Genomic DNA, 23,089 nt, shown 5'->3' with positions numbered 1-23,089 from the left:
GCATATAAATGTGGTAAAGTGATAATTAAAACGAGACAAATAGAGCGCATTGTAGGCCTTTATAAGCAGAACATTTTGTTCAAGCTATAATCTACATACACATACATATATATATATTTATATATGTATAACATAACAGGATATAGTTTATAAATATCGTTTAACTTTATAATAATCTCTTCGCTAATAGATCGTAACATTTATTGACATTACATTAACGATTATTACTGTTATTCATCGACAGGCGCAAGCTTCTCGTCGAAAGCGCTTCTTTACCACAATCGCGGAACGATTGGGGTTCGACATATTGCAATAAATCTTACGATGCATACGCATATATTAATACAATATTATAACTGCATCTGCGTTACGTTCAATAGAAGTGAATAGTCGGTTTTGTCAAAGAGAATGCTGAATACTCTATATATTGAAACTATTATATATTTATGAATTACATTGAATGTAGTAGTATCTGAACCAACAATTGGATAACTCGAAAATTAAAGTATTCCATAACATTATTAAAAAAAGAACTACAAATAAATAAGTTAACAAAAAGTGTTAAGTATTAGATTAGTATATCTAGAGATTTTATATTACATTCAGAGTACCACCGATTAAATTCGAGAAATAATGTCGGATGAATAATCTTATAATACTGGTACCAGAGTTGAAGAGAGTAAAGCGAATTGCAACGTGACATTTAGATTTGAAATGTGTCTATTATAATAAAATTATAATTTTTTTTCTCTAAAAGTATAGCAAAAGTATATATTAAACAAAGACTATCTTTAAATGTGTAGTGTCTCAACGAGAGAGTGAAAGTTAACAGAAAGTACTAATAGTAATGAGAAATGTACAGGAATATCACGGATCATCCTCTACGACACACATAGATCTCTACACAAATTCTCTTTCTTATTATACCGACAAAGAATGATATAATGCATATGAATATCTCTAGGGCTTTGCTAAAGGCTCGATTGCCCGAAATATTACCATTACACATCTTGCTACATCAGTATTGCCAACGTATTTCATACGATCTCTGATGATTATGTATTCGCGCAGGCACTTGATTCTAGATAACTTGTCTGATCGATCAAGATTCATCTTCGTGCTTGACTAATACACGAATACTTTCATATATATTCAACTGACAGCTATATTATAGAATACTTGCATACGCTCGATGTTTTCTGTTTCGGAATGAGTTTCGCTCTCTTTCCCTTAAAGAATTGACTCTCTGTTCGTTATTTAATTACATTTTCTAATTTCGATTACTTGAGAGATCATGGGCTTCATAGCTGGTATTACTGATGGAGTTGAAATTAAATGGCAGATCAGGAATGTGTGGTCATTTCTTCTTTTAGCTACGTGTATAATTTAGACGTGCACTTTACTCAGGTCATTCATGAACGACTTTGGTGTAATTATATGGGACGAGCCTACAATAATACATAAGTATTTTTTAACACTGAATAATAAAGTTTTGTAAACTTTTAAAAAATTGCATATTTCTTACCAATTATGACTTCCCAATTTTTCAATGCATTTGTGACTTCGTACGCACATCGTATTTCAGAGTAGCATACTCCACCAACTATGAAAACTATTAAACGAGGAACGTTTTTAATAGTCTGCTGACCTTTGTCTTTGTGCCAATGTCCATATCGCGCGCTGCACAATTTTACATTAATGTTTTTAGAAACAAATTAATATTTTTTATTAAGTTTAAGCCAAAAAAAAGCATGATTATAATCTACCTAGTTGGTGCATGATATCCTGAACTGGCTGCACGTCCGGCGAGAAACGGGAAATGTTTAGAGTCAAGTTTGTCTTCGATGGAATCCTCCATGACGTCCTTAATAATTGGAGTCCAACGGCTCATTTGGTACGTTTGTTCCGTGATTCTTTCTTTACGTGGTACCGTGTACAACTTTTTGCGATTACTCTGCAAATATAAAATAATGTTGTATTGTAGTGTTTATTGTGCGAGCAATATGAAAATGAATTAAAGATTTTTTGGTATATAAAGCTCAATCTCCGAATTTTTTTAGCTTACATCTACAACAACATTGATGCCAAGATTTGCCATATTCACGATAGTCTGTTTATCATCAACGGACACTTGGGCATGGTGGACTAAACGATTAAGATTCTCATCGGTGATGCCATTTTTGCTGATGACATATAAAGCTATGATGCGTAACTTGTCCAAATGATTCACAGTTTGATCCAGTAAAATTGGTGTGATATTCCGCATATGATCTTTGATCTTTTCACCCTCAGCATCGGTACCCATGGCTAAGTCCTAGATTGAAATATATATGTAATTAAAAGATCATCCAAGGTGTCTACTCAAATTTTGTAAAAAAATTCCCTGATCTTCAAAGTATTTTCGTTTAAAATTTTAGACAGAATATTTAAACCTTTTTAAAATAATTTTTTTATTGTATGTGCTTTCTAATGTTTTCTATACATACGACTGCAAAGTTATCAAAAGTATAACATTTAATATTCATTTAATTTCATTGTAAAATTAATTTAGACAATAACAAAGTGCAATATATCACTTATATTTAAACCTTAAAAATGCAAAAATATAAAATATAAAATAAAAAATAACTTATTAGAAACATTTTGAGCAATACTAATTTATTTAAATATTATTAAAAAAGTGAACAACTTTCTGTTTCAAAAATTATTTAAAAAATTAGAAATTTACATAAAATCTTGATACTAAAACTAGATTGTATAAAAAAATCACATACAAATTTTAATAAAAACTAAAATATTGCACAAATATGTTAGATGTTTCTTAAGTACTAGATAAAAGTAAAATTATCAAAGGGATAATTAAAAAAAATGTCCTAAATCCTATTCAGAATTCCATGAAAATTCTCTGATTTTTCAAGATAAAATAAATAAATTCCCTAAAAATACCAGGGTATATTTTTCTCGATAATATACATCCTATCACTATTAAATGAATTATAAAGTGGCAATTACATACTTGCTCCACTTTACAAAGCTTATCTACGTTTCCTTGATAACGCTTCATGCAGTCTTCAGCCAATTGCAAGTGCGTGGCATATTTACTCAGTTCTTTTTGATATTGCGGCATCTTTTTGATCATCTGCGACAGGTCACGCATACTCTGCTTATCACCCTGTGGCATTCTTTTTGATTCTGTAAACTTTTTCAAATTCTTAGTCACGTTCCTGGAAAACAAATTTTACTATTACAATGTTCTTCAGTTATTAAGTTTTCTAAAAATTTGACTTATATTTATATACGTACTGGGACACTACAGCAATATGTTGGTGCCTGAGTTCCACCCACAAATCGTCATTTTCATCCAACAATACTTCTTTTTCCTGACCTTGTGTTGCCTCGAATCTATAATATAGCATTGTATATAGATTTAGAGCGTTGCACTTTTTTTATAATAAATTTATAATAAAAATTGTGAGACTTTACTTGCCTGTAAACGTCATTGTCAATATCCAGCAAGTCATATGCCATGGCTTGCAGTGTAAGCTCATGTAAGAGCGGTGAGACGCAATCGAATCCTCTATCTAGGATCAACAGTTGAGAACGCGCCTTCTCAGGCCCTTCTCCCATTGTCGGTTCATCAGCCTTGTATGCGTCTAGCTTTTGCTGCACCAATTGAGCAAGTTCAACATTGCGATCGAAATCACTGCGCAGTATAGTTTATTCAATATTATTAAAGTGCTTATTAATTTTTATTATATATATAAAAATATACGTCTATTTAAATTATATATTTGACATAGTATTTCTATTTACAAATTATATTTGAAGATTGGAATTACCTGCGATATCTGACCGATGGATATTCCCCAAGAGTGGCGCAGAGTGTTGCGATTTGTTCGGCGATGCGTTCCATATTAGCCGGTCTTAGATTGAAGAAAGAAGGATTGTAAAAGCAAGCGAACGTTTCGCGTGAGTCCAACGAGAAGACCTAAATGACAGCAGATTTAGTATTTTGTGATATGCTCGTCACACATAATACAACGCACAACTATTTACAAAGTTTTATACTTCAAGCAAAATAAATAAGCAAGCCAATCAAAAAGTAAAAGTAACGAAACTGAGTTATATAGGACAGCAATCTGTGATTAGTAATCACGTTACAAGCATGTACGCAGAAATACATATTTCATAGAACAACTTTCGAGTCGAAAGAAAAGATGGTGAGAAGCTCTTTCTTCGACAGGAAGTCTGTCGCTTAAGTCCTTTGCAACCGAAAGATAAATCTCGACGAAAAGCAGAGAAATCTATAAATTCGTGAAGGCAAGACTTTCGCGCTCTAGAGCTCTACAACTAGCGTTCTACTATCTTCGTCTGCTTAATCGTCACCTGCGATTCGTACGGCAGGAATGCAATGTTGATCTCTTTGAGGGTTTTGACCTTTTTAGCGGCGAGAGACTTGCAGATTTCATTGAACAGCTCCTCCGGGCATACTGGCATCGAGTGCAAGCATGAATGCATTCTGATTATTAGTATGTGCTTGTTCGTGAATCACATGTGAAAGGCTCAGATTGGACTGGACAGGTTGGATGAGAGGATAACATTGTATTCATATCGTTTCATTTTATATCCGAGAGATCCGCGTGATTAAAGATCAGAAAAGTTACGTGATTAGAGATCAGAAAAGTGAACACAGGTCGTCGTGTAATAATGGTAAATAATTGTATTCTGTGTATGTATGTATATGTGTGTGTATGTATATGTATGTATAAATATACAATAGGCCCATCACCACGAAGGACGAAACGCTCAAACATTTTCCTTGTCATAGTTTTCATTGCTTTACCTGTTCTTCGTATGGTATAAAAGCGATGTTGATCTCTTTTAGTGTCTTTATGTGCTTAGCTACCAGCGAATGACACAATTCTTTGAACAACTCTTCAGGGCATGCTGCAAAGAAATATACTGAGTATGTCGAGTCACCCCACGGAAAAATTAATAAATCGGACCAATTCAATCTTGTACGATTATTCTTCTCGAATCGTTAGTCAATTTTTATTAATGTTGTATGGTCAACGAGCGAATCAATGAACCCGTATCGTTACGTTGAATTTGGACGTTCGATTACATTCGTATGGAGATTTGCTGTGAGAATCAGTAAGATATATATATTTTATTCGATGAATTTCAGATAATAATTTTCAACAAGAATTTAGATAGATGCTTAATTATATAGTTATATTTTAAATTTAATACCAAAAATAATTTGACAATATCTCAAGTAAAAAATCTTATATTCGAGCGAATATTGATCAAATTTATTATCTACTGTTTGATTTAAAATAATATTGATTTTGAAAATTAAGATAAAGAGATGTACTAAATTACACAGTTATATTTAAAACTAAAAATAATTTGGCAAATTAATATATTTTAAGTAACAAAAATCTTATGTTCGCAAATATTAATAGAAATTAAATTTCAGCCTTGATTGTCGAGATAATTAGCATGTTACAAATTTGTCTACTATTTTATATAATATTAATTTTAAAAACGACAAATAGCTGTACTAAAATCATCGAGAAAGCACCGTTTCTAAATAAATATATCTACATTTTTCTCAAGTCATTTTCGCATTTCCCACTTCGATAAACACTTGGAAATCGCGCAAAGTCTATCGAAGGAGCATTGGATCGTTCGGATTCGTCATTGGAGGATTGGGGTATCAGAGCAAGAGTGTAGGAATGGCAATTGCGATCTGATACCTTCCGTAAAATATACGTGGGCGGTCTTGTAAGTGGTTCTTGTCGGATTACTAAAGTCGTCGATCAACTTCTGCACCGACGAATTACAGGGCGTGATGAGGTAAATCGCCTCCATCGTCGGCAGGGGCTCGCGTTTCTTATTGATATCCTCCACCAGAGTGATACCCTGAGCGCTGATATCATGCATCTTGCAGCACGCGGACACCATCCTCATGGCAAGCTGATCCACCACCAAGATCCGCCATTCTACCCCACCTGTTGTCTTCTTCTTCTGCTTGATCACCTCATTCATAATCTCTGCAAAGAGAGAGAATTTATTGTAATCATTCATACTAATTAATTAATCATTTATTATATTTATTTATTGCAAACTCTCTTCGAGAATAAGCAAGTTTTCCAAATATTCATACTTGAGAGTAGAAAAATTATATTTTGAATAGTAAAAATTTTTAGAACAGGAGAAAATTTCAAAAAATTGCACAATATATTTTTAATAGAAAACAAAGAATATAACAGAGTAATATTTATATCTTACTGTGAGAAAGAAATCAATACTGTAGTAATTGCTCGAATATTGCGTGTTTCTTTGTCGAAATCAATATATATATATATATATATATTTAAAATATATATTTAAAAGAAAAAAATCGTGAGAAAAAATGCAACCTTTTTTCTCTATTAACTCACTACTTGGGTAAAATTTTTTTAAATTTAAGTAATTATAGATTATGTATTTAAAAATAAAAATAAACTTGTAATAACTGTTTCTCCAATATTATATATTTTATACGAGAAATCGAGAATAGAGTGAATTTGCCTCGATCAAACGAAATGAGGGAAGATTAATGCGAACGATGATGAAGGGGCATAATTAATTTCGTGTGAGTTATTGACAGTGCGATCGTTGATAATTAACGATGTTGACACGCAGATTGAGTTGTCAAGAAATCTTTTGACGTTCTATATGTACATATATTGATCGTCTCTACAGAAAGATGACGTCACACTGTGTTCAGGCATGTATCAAGGAAATTACAGACCCCATTTTCCAATGTCCCCTTCGATGTATATTTATAGATATCTAGAGATTAAAAATCTTTAGTTCTTTATACGAAAAAAAATAAATAAAATTTACGATTCTGTTTAATAAAATATAGATGCATTACTTTCTCAGATTATTATTTTATTTAGAGAGTTGAAATAATAAATGCATACAAAATTTAAATAATAATTAATTAGTTTCTGAAATCATCAATAAATTAGATAGCTGGAAACATTAAATCAGAAAATATTTTCCTCGATGCATCTGATGTATTCAGTCATTTTTTCTCATACAAGTTTGCAAAAATATTTATCCTAATTTGATTGAATAAATAAATAAATATATATACGTACACATAATATTAAATAAAAAATAAATATTTTTATTATTATTAATATATCATTCTATATGAATTTAAAAATGTAGTATATGAAAATGACCTAATAATTATATGTATGCAAAAGATCTTGCTAAATAAAAGATGCATTATAGCAATTTTTTCAAACAAGAGAATGTCTAATTAAATTGATAAATTCTTGATAAATTAATACACAATAATAAAAAATATTTTAAAGTAATAGCGATTTGACATCGTGTTGAATTTACTCCGAGAAGCAACAGTTATTTGCGCGAGAAAAGTGCGCCTGAACTACAGAACACGCAGCTCATTGTTCAATACGTCATTCGCGTTAAATAAAAAAAAAGAAAAAAATTAGCACATTGTCTTTTTTTTCTTTTCCTCGATGAGATTGAGGTCTAAGCGTCCTTGTTGCAGACAACCGGTAGATGCGAAAATATCATGTTTTCCACGTCGAAGTGATCTTTTACTTCTCCCTTTGACATTCTCGCGATATTCTTCGATCATCCTCAAACTGTCACCTGACCTGTCAGAATGCAAAACGCAGGGAAATAATGAAAACCGGTGGCTGCGCGAAGGAAAAGCGACGCACGGATGCAGGAATAATTTCTGTATGTGACACTTGATAATTTGACAGGTGAGAAAAAATCTACTTTCCCGTAAATTCGCAGCGTCGAGAATGGAACATCGCAGCCAAGAGATTCTCGTAGGAACGCGACGAGGAGATCGAACGAGTGTCTCTCTCGAGCGTTTGACGTTTCGTCGTCCGATGAAATCATCACACACGAGGGGCAGGCGAAGGGGAACGGGGGAAGCGCGAACGCCTATTCTCCCGGGACTTTGACGTGACGGCGATTTGACAGGTGCGAGATCGGGACGATCGCGAGGCCGCGCGAGCCGGTCGACGGTTACAAGTAGGTCCTAATCTCGTGCGAAATTGCTGCTTTTTTCACGCTACTCACTCTGCCCGACTTGTGCCTTGAGCGCCATGTTTGCTGGGACTGAGTGACAGCTCGCTCGCCAGGCGGCGCTCTCGGCGCTGAAAAAGCGGCGAACTTCACTGTTTCGATCGGCACCTGCGCATCGGCGGCGTCCCTTCGCTTCGTAATTAATATCATTACAGCGGTACGCTCTTAATTAGGTAATTAAATGATTACTTTTTTTCGACGCGTTTTACAGCGCTCTCGCACGCGCGCGAGTTCTTTTTTCAATTGCGTTTCTACAATTCTGTGAAATTATGTATGCACATGTGTGTGCCGACTCGCAACTTGACCTTGACGCGGCCAAAAATATTCGCTAATTAGTAAATGATTAAGAAAATAATTATATAGTTGTGGAGAAATGATAAAGTGCGGGTCAGGTTCAAAGTTGGATTATTATATGCAATAGTTTCTCTTTCATGTCACAATAAATCTGTTCTGAATCTAAATATTAATGTTAATTATATAGTTAATTAATTAGAAACGTAACCAAACATTCAGTGATATTTGTCTAAACATCTCTGTTTAATAGTATATGTCAGATATATGTTGAATATAAATTGTAGTTTCTTCAAAATTGAAGCATGAAAGAATATTGAATTGCCTAAAATTTTAGTTGTCGTTAAAATATTTTTAATTATATTTGATCAACCAATCAGAACGAAAGATTTTTCATCCCGATAATCTAGTCTAGTCTAGTATCAAGTGAAATATATAATCCATGGCGCATAGATCAGCGCGCGCGCGCGCGAAAATTGCTCGATTCAAATGACATTTTCACTAAAAAATTATTGCGATTTCAAAATATTCGGATTCGAAGCGTATATTTAGAACCACATAAAAAATCACGTGAAAAAATCATAAAATACCTATATATATTATTACTGAGCCCTTCATTAATCGAATTAGTAATGAATTACATTATTATATATATAATTTATTTATATAAATAGTTTCTAGAATTATTTATTATTTTTAGTAACAAATGTGGACTCGAGATGGCGTGTGCCTAAAAAATCTCGCAGCAAAACTATCTACATCTCACTATAGTTTCGCGGCTCTAAATAACAAACCGGCACGCTGTTGCACATATAATTACCGCGAATATTGCATTCTCGCAACGAGACGGATATCGGACACAAAGTGCGGGTCATTCGAGCGATTAAGCGCGCGTGAAAGAGAGACGGCGGGTCGGCCACCTGACAACGAGAGCGAAAGGAGCCGAGAGCGAGAGCGGCTGCGCGTGGATGGGGGAGCGAGAGAGACGGCGCGTCGCGCCGCGAGGAGCCGGTGCCTCTCGGCCGCTCGCGCCTCAGTTCAGATCTGTCCGCCGCCGCGTGCGTCTCGCGTGTCCGCGCGCGAGTAGTGAGCGTGTGTCGAGTATCTTCGTCGCGCGTTTTCGGTCGCGTGTTTTTCTTGCTCTCTTCGTGGCGTGCACGTGTGTGTTTCTCTTTCCTCGCGAAATAAATTTCGCTTTTTTTCGGTGTGTCGCGCGAAGGTGTCAGAGAGAGAGAGAGAGAGAAAGAGAGAGACCGCGTGGTGTCTTCTCCGCACGCGCGCGGGAGAATGTGTGCCGCGGCGATCAGCGATTTCGAGTGATAATCGGCGGACGAGGAAGTTCTTTTGTGATCAGTGCGCCGAGCGAACCTGGCTGTCATCGCGACCTGGATTTTTTCGCGCGAGCCGAAGATGAAGCTGGAGTATCCCTGCCGCGTCGAGGGCTGGCTGAACGTCTGTGGTGAGTGCACGATGTTTACATGTCATGTTTCATGTATATGGATGTCGGAGGACGATTATATCGCTCCGTAAGAATTGAATTTTACCGCTCCGCGGTTCTCTTACGGTAATTAAAGGTGGTTTGTGCCTCGAAATAGCTGTCATTTGTCTTCTGTGTTCTAGTTTCTTTATCTTTTCAAATAATCTGAATAAAAAATCTGAATTCTCTGCTGATATTACATTTTTTCAAATTTATATTGACATTTTTGAGAACAATATGTTCTGAAAATCAATGACAAATTAATATTATTATAATTATTATATTTTATGTACATATAAAAGAGATATTGTGATTTGATTTTTATTTTCGATAAATGTATATTAGAAATTTAATCAATAAATGAAGATATTGAATTTCAAAACGCTATTAAATAATAAATAGAATTGCTTCGGACTAGCTGTCATTTGTTTTATTCTTTTCTGATCGTTCTAGTTTCTTTATCTTTTCAAATAATCTGAATAAAAAATCTGAATTCTCTGCTAATGTTACATTTTTTTCAAATTTATATTGACATTTTTGAGAACAATATGTTCTGAAAATCAATGACAAATTAATATTATTATAATAATTATATTTTATGTACATATGAGTAAAAGAGATATTGATTTGATTTTTATTTTCGATAAATGTATATTAGAAATTTCATCAATAAATGAAGATATTGAATTTCACGCTAAATGAAAAATAGAATTCGGAGAGAATAACATTTTTTGAGAACGTACAATATGTTCTGAAAATCAATGACAAATTAATATTATTGTAATAATTATATTTTATATACATATACAAGAGATATTGATTTGATTTTTATTTTCGTTAAATGTATATTGGAAATTTAAGTAATAAATGAAGATTATTGAAAATTTTACGCTATTAAATAAAAAATAAAATTTCGGAGAGAATAACGCGCGATGACTTACTTATCTACATAAAAATTTGAAATTATTTTGTTTGTCACTTGCATTTAATCTGTCGGATACACGTGTATGCGATATAACGAGAATGCTATTAATATTATTGAAAAGAGGTAATTGATTTGGATTTGTATTTTCGATAAATGTATACTATTAGAAATTAATCAAATAAACATTAAATTTCACGCTATTAAATAAAAAATAGAATTTCGGAGAGACTAACTCGAAGACTTATTTAGCTACGTAAAAAATTGAAATTATTTTGTATTGTCACTTGCTTTTAATCTGTCGGCATACATACACGTGTATGCAATATAACGAGAATGCTATTCTGATTTTGATCTCATGGATTGTGCACACTTTGTTGCACAATGATAAAACTGCAAAGGGAGGATTATTAAAAGTCCATTATGTAATTTGATAAATGCTCTTAAAATAAATGGACAGAAAATTAGTAATATGAAATATATTTTAATTAAATTATATATTTACTCTACTAAAATTCAAATATTATGTCCTTTTACTGTGAAAGACGAATATGTGAATCGTGTAATCCATCTGTTTAAAATGTTTTTTTTGCAAACTTTTTTTATCTTCCTTTTTCCTACATTTTTGTATTTTTAAATCAAGACATGATTAAAACATAAATTTTATCTGTCGTTTTTGCTTGTTAGTCTCAATATTTTTAATCTATAAGAGAGATATATAATTAATAAAAACTGAAATTGGATGTATATTAAATATATTTATATTGATAGTTTTTTATATTTTATATATAATATTGTGTTATATTGTTGCAATATATATATATATATATATATATATATATATATTGCAACAATATAACACAATATTATATATAAAATATAAAAAACTATCAATATAAATATATTTAATATACATCCAATTATTATATATATATAGTATGTACACAAGAATTCTGCAGAAAGGTAAGACGCTTATATATGTTTTCTATAGATGAATATTTCTTTTATAAACACAAACTGTAAAGCGTTAAAATAACTTATTGAAAAAATTTACAACTCGGAAATAATAGGGCTCTGATTGATTTTTGATGTTTCTAACTTTTTCTTATCTTATTGATTATTCTTGAAAATAAACAAAGTCAACAGCTGATCGCTCATTCTTTCAAATATTACTTCGAATAACGAAGGCGATGAATGTGGGTTTTTCTCTCTCACAACGCTGGCTCGTAAACGTGTTACGCAATCCGGCAACGAAAGATAATAAACAGTAGTAAAGTGTCGGACTTTGCGCGATAGTTTTTGCCTGCATCTCGTAAATACATGTTTCTCCCTCCTCGCGAGATTCGATATACATATATCTCTCTTTTTTTTCGCGCGTTTCTTTCACTCTTTCGCCGAGAACGTCGCGCCGACGTGTATCAAGCTGTCGCGAGGACAAAAAAAAACGGAAAATAAGAGATGAGGGTGAGATTTCTTTCTGCGGCGACTCTCATGTGGGTTCGGCGGGATTTCTTACTTCGTCGGGTTTAACGATCTTGCGCTTTTTTCATGTCGTTCTCACGTCAAAGTGCGGACGTTCGATTTTTACGAACGGCCTGACGCGGCATCCGTCGATTCTTTACCTGACCGAAGAAAAATCTTCGATTTGGTCGCCTCTATCTTTTTGTTATCGACATTGAACGGATGGTTGGTGTCCGCAAAACCCGACGATATTTTTGTAGGTTTGATTCCCTGAAGCTTGTAGCTTAGACGTAGATTAGACGCGACACAATTTTATTTCCAGAAAATACACTAGAAAAATTTAGTTAATTCTTATAAGTATTTATTTCAACACAGTAGAAAAATTTGTTTTCTTGTTAAAAACGGTCCCCGTTAAAATTTTTGTGTTACACGTTTAACACATTTATGTGTTAATTTAACATATTACTGGTTTGTTAATTAAACTTAAATGTTAAATTATTAAAACAACTGAAAAAAATGTAAAAATAACACAATGTGCATCTATTTTTAATTTTACACAATAAATATGTTCTGCTTTATTAGTAACAAGATTTATTTTTAAAATTTATAGGAAAAAAATGTTGATTTTCTATTTTAATAAGTGGGGATGATAAAATTTAAAATTAACACAAAATTCCTTTTAAATTATTTGAAGTTTTGAATTTATTTAGTGTTAAAATATTAACACAATATGTGTCTCCATTTAACATATTCATATTATGTTATTAACAAAAATTTTTGTGGACACTGTTAAATTTAACAGAAATTTTTCAACTGTGAATAAATCATTTATTTGAAACTAATAATATTTATTTGATATGAAAAATATTTATTTGATATAAGAAAATCTTTTTCAAAACAAATATATATTTATTTGTTTCAAATAAATGATATATTTGGCAGTATTGAAGTAAATATGTATTAATTTAGTCATTTTTTTAGTGTACTGACAATTTCATTAGAAATTGTTTGCACAATATATTGTTTGAATTTAAAATTATTTGAAATTTTATAAGATGCAGAAGCTTGAAAAAAATCGGAATTTAAAATGCAGACTAAAAACTTGACAAACTTTCAACTAAATTACTATTTTGTTAATTGAACATATATTAGATAGTATTTAGATTTATTATGTTATATTTATATTAACAAAATATTTAGTTGAAAGATTAGTCAAATTAACAATTTTTTTCAGTGTAAGTATTTTCTTCATTTTTCTCGATTTGCTTTTTTGTATCTCTGCTTTTATAATATACTTGATTACAGTATTATATAATTACATAATTTAATTTAATATTTATATATATAATTTAATATTATATAATTACATAATTTGAATAAAAATTGTACACGCCATAAATTCTTATATAGCAATAATATAATTGCATTACACATTTATGTACAAAAATTTATATTATATGCATATTTTCTATCTGTTTTGAAAATACTTGCGCATTTTATTGTAATTTTTTACATTGTAATATTTCCCATATTTATGCCGTAATATGCACCCTCTCGCTATACTTTCTGGCGATCATTCATTATTATCTGGATCGTATAACTCTGTGGTCGTAGAGAGTATTTTAATTTCCCGGCTCTTCTTTGTCTCGTGCGTATCGTCAAAGTATCAGCAATCTCTCGCATCGATCGCTATATCTTTTTTTCGCTCGCGAAGCGTCGCACACACGTATTTGCATCGAAATGAAAACATTCCCATTTGCTCGCCATCTCCATTGCATAGACCTTTTGTCTTCGCTTCTGCAACCGAATGGACGTTCCCTGTTTCATGAATTTGTACACATCCGCCATTCACAGTCTCCACTCGCATATCCTTGTCTTCCCTGAAATAGTCGGCTTGTCTCGTTTTATATCATGTCTATTCTCATCAATTCTCAAGATTGCTGACAAACTTTTTAGCTATCTGTAGCTTGTACACTGAAAAAAATTTAGTTCATTCTTATAAGTATTTATTTCAGTACTATGCCAAATAAATAATTTGTTTGACATTAATAATATTTATTTGAGACGACAAATATTTATTTGTCAAATAAATGATTTATTTGGCAGTATTGAACTAAATATGTATTAATTTAGTCATTTTTTCAGTGTATACATTCCAATCCAACATTTTAATTACATGTAAATTGTATTTTATTCTTTAATATTTTATTATTGAAGTTTTATTAAAAAGATAGATGTATTAAAGAAAAATTATTTTTATTGACATAATTGATACGAGAAATTATAAACGTATATACATAATTATATACAATATGTGATTCTAAATAACATGACATAAATAAATTATACATTCAACGAACATAGAACTATTATAATATATATGTATATGTATATATGAAAAAAATTGTTAACTTGACTAAACCGTTCAGCTAAATTACTATCTCGTTAATTGGACATATATTAGTATTTAAATCACATATACGTTAGAATTAATATAAATAATTTTCATATGTTCAATTAATAAAATATTATTTAATATTAATGACATATTATTTTGAACGGTTTAATAAAGCTAACAAATTTTTTTCAGGGTATAAATAGAAAAAGAAGAATTTTTAGCGTTCATTCAAGTCAGATTGGCAAGATTAATTTTGATATTTTCTGTATTAAGAAAAATTTTGCATGCGCATCCGAAGGTGCAGTTTTATCATTCTTTTATCCTTTACAGATATATATATATATATATATATATATATATATACACATATATATGTATGTATATGTATATGTATGTATACGTTCGAAACGATCGGTTTTACTTCGGTCATATTTCATATCTTCCGCGTTTGCGTACCCTTCCGGAAATAATAAAGAGAGCATTTCCGTGGCACGTGACGATATGTAATGTGTTATGTAAGGTACAGGTTCTGTGTTCGCAAAGACAGGTATATAACCTGGTTGCTCTTCTCGCGTGCGATCTGCATAAATCATTCAGAATAGAGGAGGAATGGACAGTCGTATAACCTATTTTATTTCACTTTAAAAATGAACGCTTCCGTAATGCGTTTTGACGTTTCTTCCGAGAGAAATATTTTACAAAAATATTTTTTTTATTCCGTACAGTTGAAAAATTTCGGTAAAATTTAACAAATATCACAGATGTCCCAAACGGTCCACAGAAATTTTTCTGTTAATTTAACATACTTAATATGGATATGTTAAATGGAGACACAAATATTGTGTTAATATTTTAACACAAAATAAATGCAAAACTTCAAATAATTTGAAACAAATTTTGTGTAAAATTAACATAATTTTAATGTAAAAATTTAAAAAAATATTAATTTTAGATTTTATAACAGAAAAATCTTGTCACCAATAAAGCAGAACATATTTATTGTGTAAAATTAAAAATAGATGCGTTGTGCTATTTTTACATTTTTTTTAGTTCTTTTAATAATTTAACATTTAAGTTCAATTAACAGAACAGTAATATGTTAAATTAACACATGAGTATGTTTAATATTTAAACATAAAAATTTTAACGGGGATCGCTTTTAACAAGAAAACACAAATTTTTCTATTGCGTGGTTTAAAGTAGTTTTCATTTTTTAAGAATTTTAATCATTCATATAATGAGAATATATCAACCTACTTTTTCAACGTGTTTACAAGGATGTGAAGATTATACATATGCATATGTATATGTGTGTTTATGTAGATTGTTAACTTCGATAAAATACTTTTACTGAAGAAGTCGACGACATCAATAAAAAACAGAATAAATTTGACTGTTTTAAAGAAACTGCTGGCTTGTTAGGAAGTTTGTGTTTGGAACCAACCTTTTTTGGTCATATACGCGAAAGACTGTTCTCTTCATTGATTTATATAAACATTCTTCGTCATCCGAATTACGGGGAATTAAATTCTGCTGAGCCAGTTGTTACGTGCTTAAATAAGAAAAGTAATCGTATATAGCAGGGTGCTTACAACTCTTATTTGGTGAAGAAACATGGAAAGAGAATTTGGTGAATGCAAAATATGCCAATTAAGATTTTAATACATTAATTATATCGATATTTATAAAACATTACATATTTTTTATCTCTTGTAAAGAAATAAGAGAAAACATTTTTTTAATTACACCGTTGATAGATTTATTTTACATAAAGTAATATAATTCATTATCATACAAATATAATTTTACAACAAATTTTCAAGCTATCTCTATCTATGTTAAAATGACGTTAATTTAAAGATGTATTTCGAAAAATGTCACAATTTTTCACCTCCGAGTGACAGATAGAGCAATAATCGGCGTAATAAAATTGCGAGTGTAAAATATACGACGTACTATATTTTCAGACGCGCGTTTTATTCCGCGTTTAGTATATGTATCGGCATTTGTGCGTTTCTCTCGGCGGAAATAATTGAGATTTATCGTACGATTCAGACAACGATTTCTCCACGGCTCTCTTGTTTGACCGAAGTTCATACATTCATATCACATATACTGTACAATGTGAGTCTCCGCGTTGCCCGATTAGGTTTATCGGTGATATTACCATTACTACTACTTCATTGTGTAATTGCACTGTGTTCCCAGTAATCGATATCGCGCATACCCAACTGCAAGCTTTGCTCGTAAAGCTTGAACCTTATAGAGTTCACGGAGTTTCGACTGTACTGAACAAAAATTTAGTTAATTCTTAGAAGTATTTATTTCAATACTGCCAAATAAATCATTTATTTGAAACTAGTAATATTTATTTCATATGAAAAATATTTATTTGATATATAAGAAAATCATTTTCAAAGCAAATAAATATTAAATGATTCAATTGGCGGTATTGAACTATATGTGTATTAATTTAATAATTTTTTTTTTTTAGTGTGCTGTAGCAATAAGATACGTGAATTCTCCCTTCTCCGTATTCTTGCCTTCTCATTTTCGTCTGTTTTCCATTTTTTTACCTGGCGATTTTATGCCGGACATATTTATTTCGAAAATATAATGAACCCAATTTCAATAAATATTTTTTTAAATATTATTCTGCACGATACATAATCTCTATTTAATGTTTTTATATTGTATTTTGACCAAAAGAACATTTGTCCGAAAATTTTATTATATTATATATATATATATATATATATATATATTTAATATTTTAGATATATTGATATATATTTAATATGTATAATATTTATATATTTATATATTATTTATAAATATATATATATTTATATTAATTTCTCTCGATGTGGCATGCAGAGTAATTATCGAAGTTTTTTATCGAATAAAAGGGAGGAATATTCTATAAATAAAATATGATTATTATTACGTAATATAGTATATGACGAGTTTATTTTTTATTTTATATAAAATAATAAAATAACAATAATGAAATAACATATAATAACTGATTAATGAAATTTACATATAATATTTGATTTATATATTGGAAGATTGATGTCTTTTTGAATTAATCCTACCATCAGGAACAAGTAAAATAAGAAGTAATATCGATTATGCGATAATGGACCATTAAAGCGAAAGTATTAAACTTCTCACTTGCCCTAGTTTTATGACAAGCTTTGTAAAATTTGTATGACATCGGTTTTATTTAGTAATTTTATGCTCTTATAAAGTTACATTATTGGTACACAAATTAATTAATAATTATGATCGTAATTGAGAGATAGAGAGAGAAAAGAGAGAAAGCGATATAGGTTATGCATTTGATTATTCAACAATACAAAATTATTACGTGGTTTGACATCAAGATGCATGCGTGGAAAATATTTTGCAATAGTATTTATAACGGTAATAATTCGTTGCCAATTTCCCGCACAATTTATGACATTCCAGTGACATATGTATATACGGTAAATTTTATATTCTCTGAAATATGTTTTGTGATATATATAATATTATATATATATTACGTGACTCCGCGTCTAGCACATAAATTGGTATTTGATAACAAAATTACCCCAGGAACGGTATATATCGCGAATATCGATCGATAGAAACTACTTTCTCATTCTGTTAAACTAGTTTTATGCTGGTTTAATTAAGCTAGAGTGGCGACGGCCGGATTAAATTATGCTGATATATAAAGACTTTATAAACTGTGATGAATATGTTCAAGTTGACACAGTTATGTCGGGCTAATCGATTCACTCTTATACGCGCTTAGCTTCTGTAAAATCTGTTTACCGTATACGAGAGAACGTATACAAAAATGTTCTCGTTTATTATACCTCGACTAGTTATTAGTCAAGTATTGCAAAATAAATTTGCGACGGCATATTTGATCAAAGAATCTGATAAATTAACTATTAATAGAGTGAGAGTAAAATATGTCAAAGCAACATTGAAAACTTTTTGAAATAAAATTGATTTCCCTTGATAATTTTGCTGAATATATTTTTAAAATTTATTAATTTTTTAAATGAAATTATATGAAGTATATTTTTTTATATTATGTTTGTTTTTATATTTCTATTTAATTATATATACATTGAAAAAAATTTGTTAACTTGACTAAACCTTTCAATTAAATATTATTTTGTTAATTGAACCTATAAAAATATTTAAATTAAATATAACATTAAATTTAACAAAACGTATATTTGACTTAAATACTAATATATGTTGATTGACAAAATAGCAATTTAGTGGAAAGGTTTAATCAAGTTAATAAATTTTTTTCAGTGTATTTTCTTGCGCATATATTTTGTCTAACTTTTCTAAGAATATTTGTACAATTTTCGAGGTATAAGTGAGAATTATAGAAAAGAATCATGATATATAGATTGCAGTATTGCAAAATAAATTTGCGACGACATATTTTATAAAAGTATCTGATAAATTAACTATTAATAGTAAAAAATGCCAAAGTAACATTGAAAACTTATTAAAATAAAATTTATTCCACTTGATAATTTTGCTGAATAAATTTTAAAAATTTATAACTAATTTTTTAATAAAATTATATGAAATATATTTTTTTATGTTATGTTTGTTTTCACATTTCTATTTAATTATATATATATTTTCTTGCGCGTATATATTTTGCCTAAATTTTCTAAGAATATTTGTACAATTTTCGAGGCATAAGTGAGAATTAGAAAAGAATCATGGTAGATTGTTAAATCACACATCGCACATCTTGTCCCGCCTGTATGAAGTTAGCCCCCCATTTTTCGAATTTTAAAATTTTAAAGGTTGTACCAGGTTGTTCTAGACTTGTTCTAAATTGTTCCAAAAGATCAAATTTAAAAAATAAAAATTTTCGCGAAAAATGGAAAAAAACGATTTTTTGACCTGGCCCCCCATTTTTCGAAAATCGAACTTTTAAAGGTTGTTCCAGATTGTTCTAGTTGTTCTAAACATTGTTCCAAAGTGATAATTCCCTAAACAAAATATTTCACGAGATATAATAAAAAAATAGTTTCGTGCGCTAAAACAGTTTTTTTACGTTTTCGACTATAGTTATTATCTCTTAAACACCAAACTGTATATTTTAGCTAAAAACGAACAGAACAACCTGGAACAACTCTCAATTTTGCTAGAACATAATTTTAAAGAGTACTTTACTCTTGGAAATAAACACATTTTTTTTGTTTTTTCATCTTTTTTGCCCGCTAAAGTCGCGATAGCGGTCCCAAACTATAGAACAATTACGTACTGGCATAGAACAACTTGGAACAACTCTCAGTTTTGCTAGAACATCATTTTAAAGGGTACTTTACTCTTAGAAATAAACAAATTTTTTTTGTTTTTTTATCTTTTTTGCCCGCTAAAGTCGCGATAGCGGTCCCAAACTATAGAACAATTACGTACTGGCATAGAACAACTTGGAACAACTCTCAGTTTTGCTAGAACATAATTTTAAAGAGTACTTTACTCTTGGAAATAAACACATTTTTCTTGTTTTTTCGTGTTTTCGACCGATAACGTCGCGACAGCGGTCCCAAACTATAGAACAATTACGTACTGGCATAGAACAACTTGGAACAACTCTCAATTTTGCTAGAACATAATTTTAAAGAGTACTTTACTCTTGGAAATAAACACATTTTTCTTGTTCTTTCATCTTTTTTGCCCGCTAAAGTCGCGATAGCGGTCCCAAACTATAGAACAATTACGTACTGGCATAGAACAACTTGGATCAACTCTCAGTTTTGCTAGAACATAATTTTAAAGAGTACTTTACTCTTGGAAATAAACACATTTTTCTTGTTTTTTCGTGTTTTTCGACCGATAACGTCGCGACAGCGGTCCCAAACTATAGAACAATTACATACTGGCATAGAACAACTTGGAACAACTCTCAGTTTTGCTAGAACATCATTTTAAAGGGTACTTTACTCTTGGAAATAAACAATTTTTTTTTGTTTTTTCATCTTTTTTGCCCGCTAAAGTCGCGATAGCGGTCCCAAACTATAGAACAATTACGTACTGGCATAGAACAACTTGGAACAACTCTCAGTTTTGCTAGAACATAATTTTAAAGAGTACTTTACTCTTGGAAATAAACACATTTTTCTTGTTTTTTCGTGTTTTTCGACCGATAACGTCGCGACAGCGGTCCCAAACTATAGAACAATTACATACTGGCATAGAACAACTTGGAACAACTCTCAGTTTTGCTAGAACATCATTTTAAAGGGTACTTTACTCTTGGAAATAAACACCTTTTTTTGGTTTTTTCATCTTTTTTGCCCGCTAAAGTCGCGATAGCGGTCCCAAACTATAGAACAATTACGTACTGGCATAGAACAACTTGGAACAACTCTCAGTTTTGCTAGAACATAATTTTAAAGAGTACTTTACTCTTGGAAATAAACACATTTTTCTTGTTTTTTCGTGTTTTTCGACCGATAACAGTCGCGACAGCGGTCCCAAACTATAGAACAATTACATACTGGCATAGAACAACTTGGAACAACTCTCAGTTTTGCTAGAACATCATTTTAAAGGGTACTTTACTCTTGGAAATAAACACATTTTTTTTTGTTTTTTCATCTTTTTTGCCCGCTAAAGTCGCGATAGCGGTCCCAAACTATAGAACAATTACGTACTGGCATAGAACAACTTGGAACAACTCTCAATTTTGCTAGAACATAATTTTAAAGAGTACTTTACTCTTGGAAATAAACACATTTTTCTTGTTTTTTCATCTTTTTTGCCCGCTAAAGTCGCGATAGCGGTCCCAAACTATAGAACAATTACGTACTGGCATAGAACAATTACGTACTGGCATAGAACAACTTGGAACAACTCTCAATTTTGCTAGAACATAATTTTAAAGAGTACTTTACTCTTGGAAATAAACACATTTTTCTTGTTTTTTCATCTTTTTTGCCCGCTAAAGTCGCGATAGCGGTCCCAAACTATAGAACAATTACGTACTGTCATAGAACAACTTGGAACAACTCTCAGTTTTGCTAGAACATCATTTTAAAGGGTACTTTACTCTTGGAAGTAAACACATTTTTCTTGTTTTTTCGCGATTTTCGACCGATAACGTCGCGACAGCGGTCCCAAACTATAGAACAATTACATACTGGCATAGAACAACTTGGAACAACTCTCAGTTTTGCTAGAACATAATTTTAAAGAGTACTTTACTCTTGGAAATAAACACATTTTTCTTGTTTTTTTGTGTTTTTCGACCGATAACGACGTGACAGCGATCCCAAACTATAGAACAATTACGTACTGGCATAGAACAACTTGGAACAACTCTCAGTTTTGCTAGAACATAATTTTAAAGGGTACTTTACTCTTGGAAATAAACACATTTTTCTTGTTTTTTCATCTTTTTTGCCCGCTAAAGTCGCGATAGCGGTCCCAAACTATAGAACAATTACGTACTGGCATAGAACAACTTGGAACAACTCTCAATTTTGCTGGAACATTATTTTAAAGAGTACTTTACTCTTGGAAATAAACACATTTTTCTTGTTTTTTCGTGTTTTTCGACCGATAACGTCGCGACAGCGGTCCCAAACTATAGAACAATTACATACTGGCATAGAACAACTTGGAACAACTCTCAGTTTTGCTAGAACATCATTTTAAAGGGTACTTTACTCTTGGAAATAAACAAATTTTTTTTGTTTTTTCATCTTTTTTGCCCGCTAAAGTCGCGATAGCGGTCCCAAACTATAGAACAATTACATACTGGCATAGAACAACTTGGAACAACTCTCGCTCATACATAGTACCTACCATACCATCATACATATATGTATGATACCAATCATACATAGTACCTTCGGACTGCGGACACAACCTTCATATGCTCTCTTCCACCACATGCTCTTTCCCACTACGCTCTCTGTCCGTATCCGTCTAGCGCGGCGTTATCGTATATGTTCTTTGGGCGTTCGGGAAGCGGATAGTCGATCGTTTTTCGCTATCTTACCGAGCATTTGTACTATGTATGATTAGCATTTTACATCCTAAGAGAGACCGATCTTAAGATCATTTTGAAAGTTATACTTATTAATAAAAAAATTAATAAAATATTTTTCGGCATTTTGTATGCGATATTGACGTCTCGTTTGCTATTTCTTATAAAACTGTTTGATATGGCTACGCATGTAGAAAATCTCTTGGATATTATTTCATCCCTAGATTTACGTGATATTGTGAATCCTGACGGTAAATCCGTTATTCCCAGTTCTGAAATTTATATAAAAATTAGCGATATTACGAAGCAAAATCCCGATAGATATAAATACTTAAAGCCAAAGTATATATATGTAATTTTACAAAAAAACAGATACAG

General features: G+C 31.2%; 2 protein-coding genes across 4 annotated transcripts in view; one reads left to right on the top strand and one right to left on the bottom strand.

Moving 5' to 3' along the window:
• Window positions 1-40: 40 nt before the first annotated feature.
• Window positions 41-8,205, bottom strand: Rop (Syntaxin-binding protein Rop). Of its 3 annotated transcripts, none has more exons than XM_029309252.1 (11): window positions 8,125-8,205; window positions 5,763-6,059; window positions 4,844-4,947; window positions 3,840-3,988; window positions 3,488-3,703; window positions 3,304-3,402; window positions 3,017-3,224; window positions 2,066-2,314; window positions 1,767-1,954; window positions 1,526-1,680; window positions 41-1,448 (listed from the first exon to the last, which is right to left on the bottom strand). In XM_029309252.1, exons 1-11 carry the CDS (start codon window positions 8,150-8,152, stop codon window positions 1,387-1,389), a joined length of 1,755 nt encoding a protein of 584 aa, XP_029165085.1. In that variant the 5' UTR covers window positions 8,153-8,205; the 3' UTR covers window positions 41-1,386. The 3 variants fall into 3 exon arrangements, with proteins under 3 accessions (XP_029165085.1, XP_029165084.1, XP_029165086.1); XM_029309251.1 differs by lacking the exon at window positions 4,844-4,947 and adding an exon at window positions 4,387-4,490; XM_029309253.2 differs by lacking the exons at window positions 4,844-4,947; window positions 8,125-8,205 and adding exons at window positions 4,387-4,490; window positions 6,298-6,366.
• A 1,268-nt stretch (window positions 8,206-9,473) lies between these two features.
• raskol (Ras GTPase-activating protein raskol) overlaps window positions 9,474-23,089 on the top strand; it is a 449,557-nt gene continuing 435,941 nt past the window's right edge. Inside the window, exon 1 of the mRNA XM_029309096.2 lies at window positions 9,474-9,880. Coding sequence (XP_029164929.1) covers window positions 9,832-9,880 — 49 coding nt within the window. The 5' untranslated portion in view covers window positions 9,474-9,831. The remainder of the gene's footprint in view (window positions 9,881-23,089) is intronic.

Source organism: Nylanderia fulva, unplaced genomic scaffold (genome assembly GCF_048542155.1).
Source record: "Nylanderia fulva isolate GAGA-0341 unplaced genomic scaffold, ASM4854215v1 Scaffold42, whole genome shotgun sequence".
In the NCBI taxonomy this organism is placed as follows: domain Eukaryota; kingdom Metazoa; phylum Arthropoda; class Insecta; order Hymenoptera; family Formicidae; genus Nylanderia; species Nylanderia fulva.
Note: the sequence above shows the minus strand (reverse complement) of the source record. Positions and strands in the feature narration are given on the sequence as shown.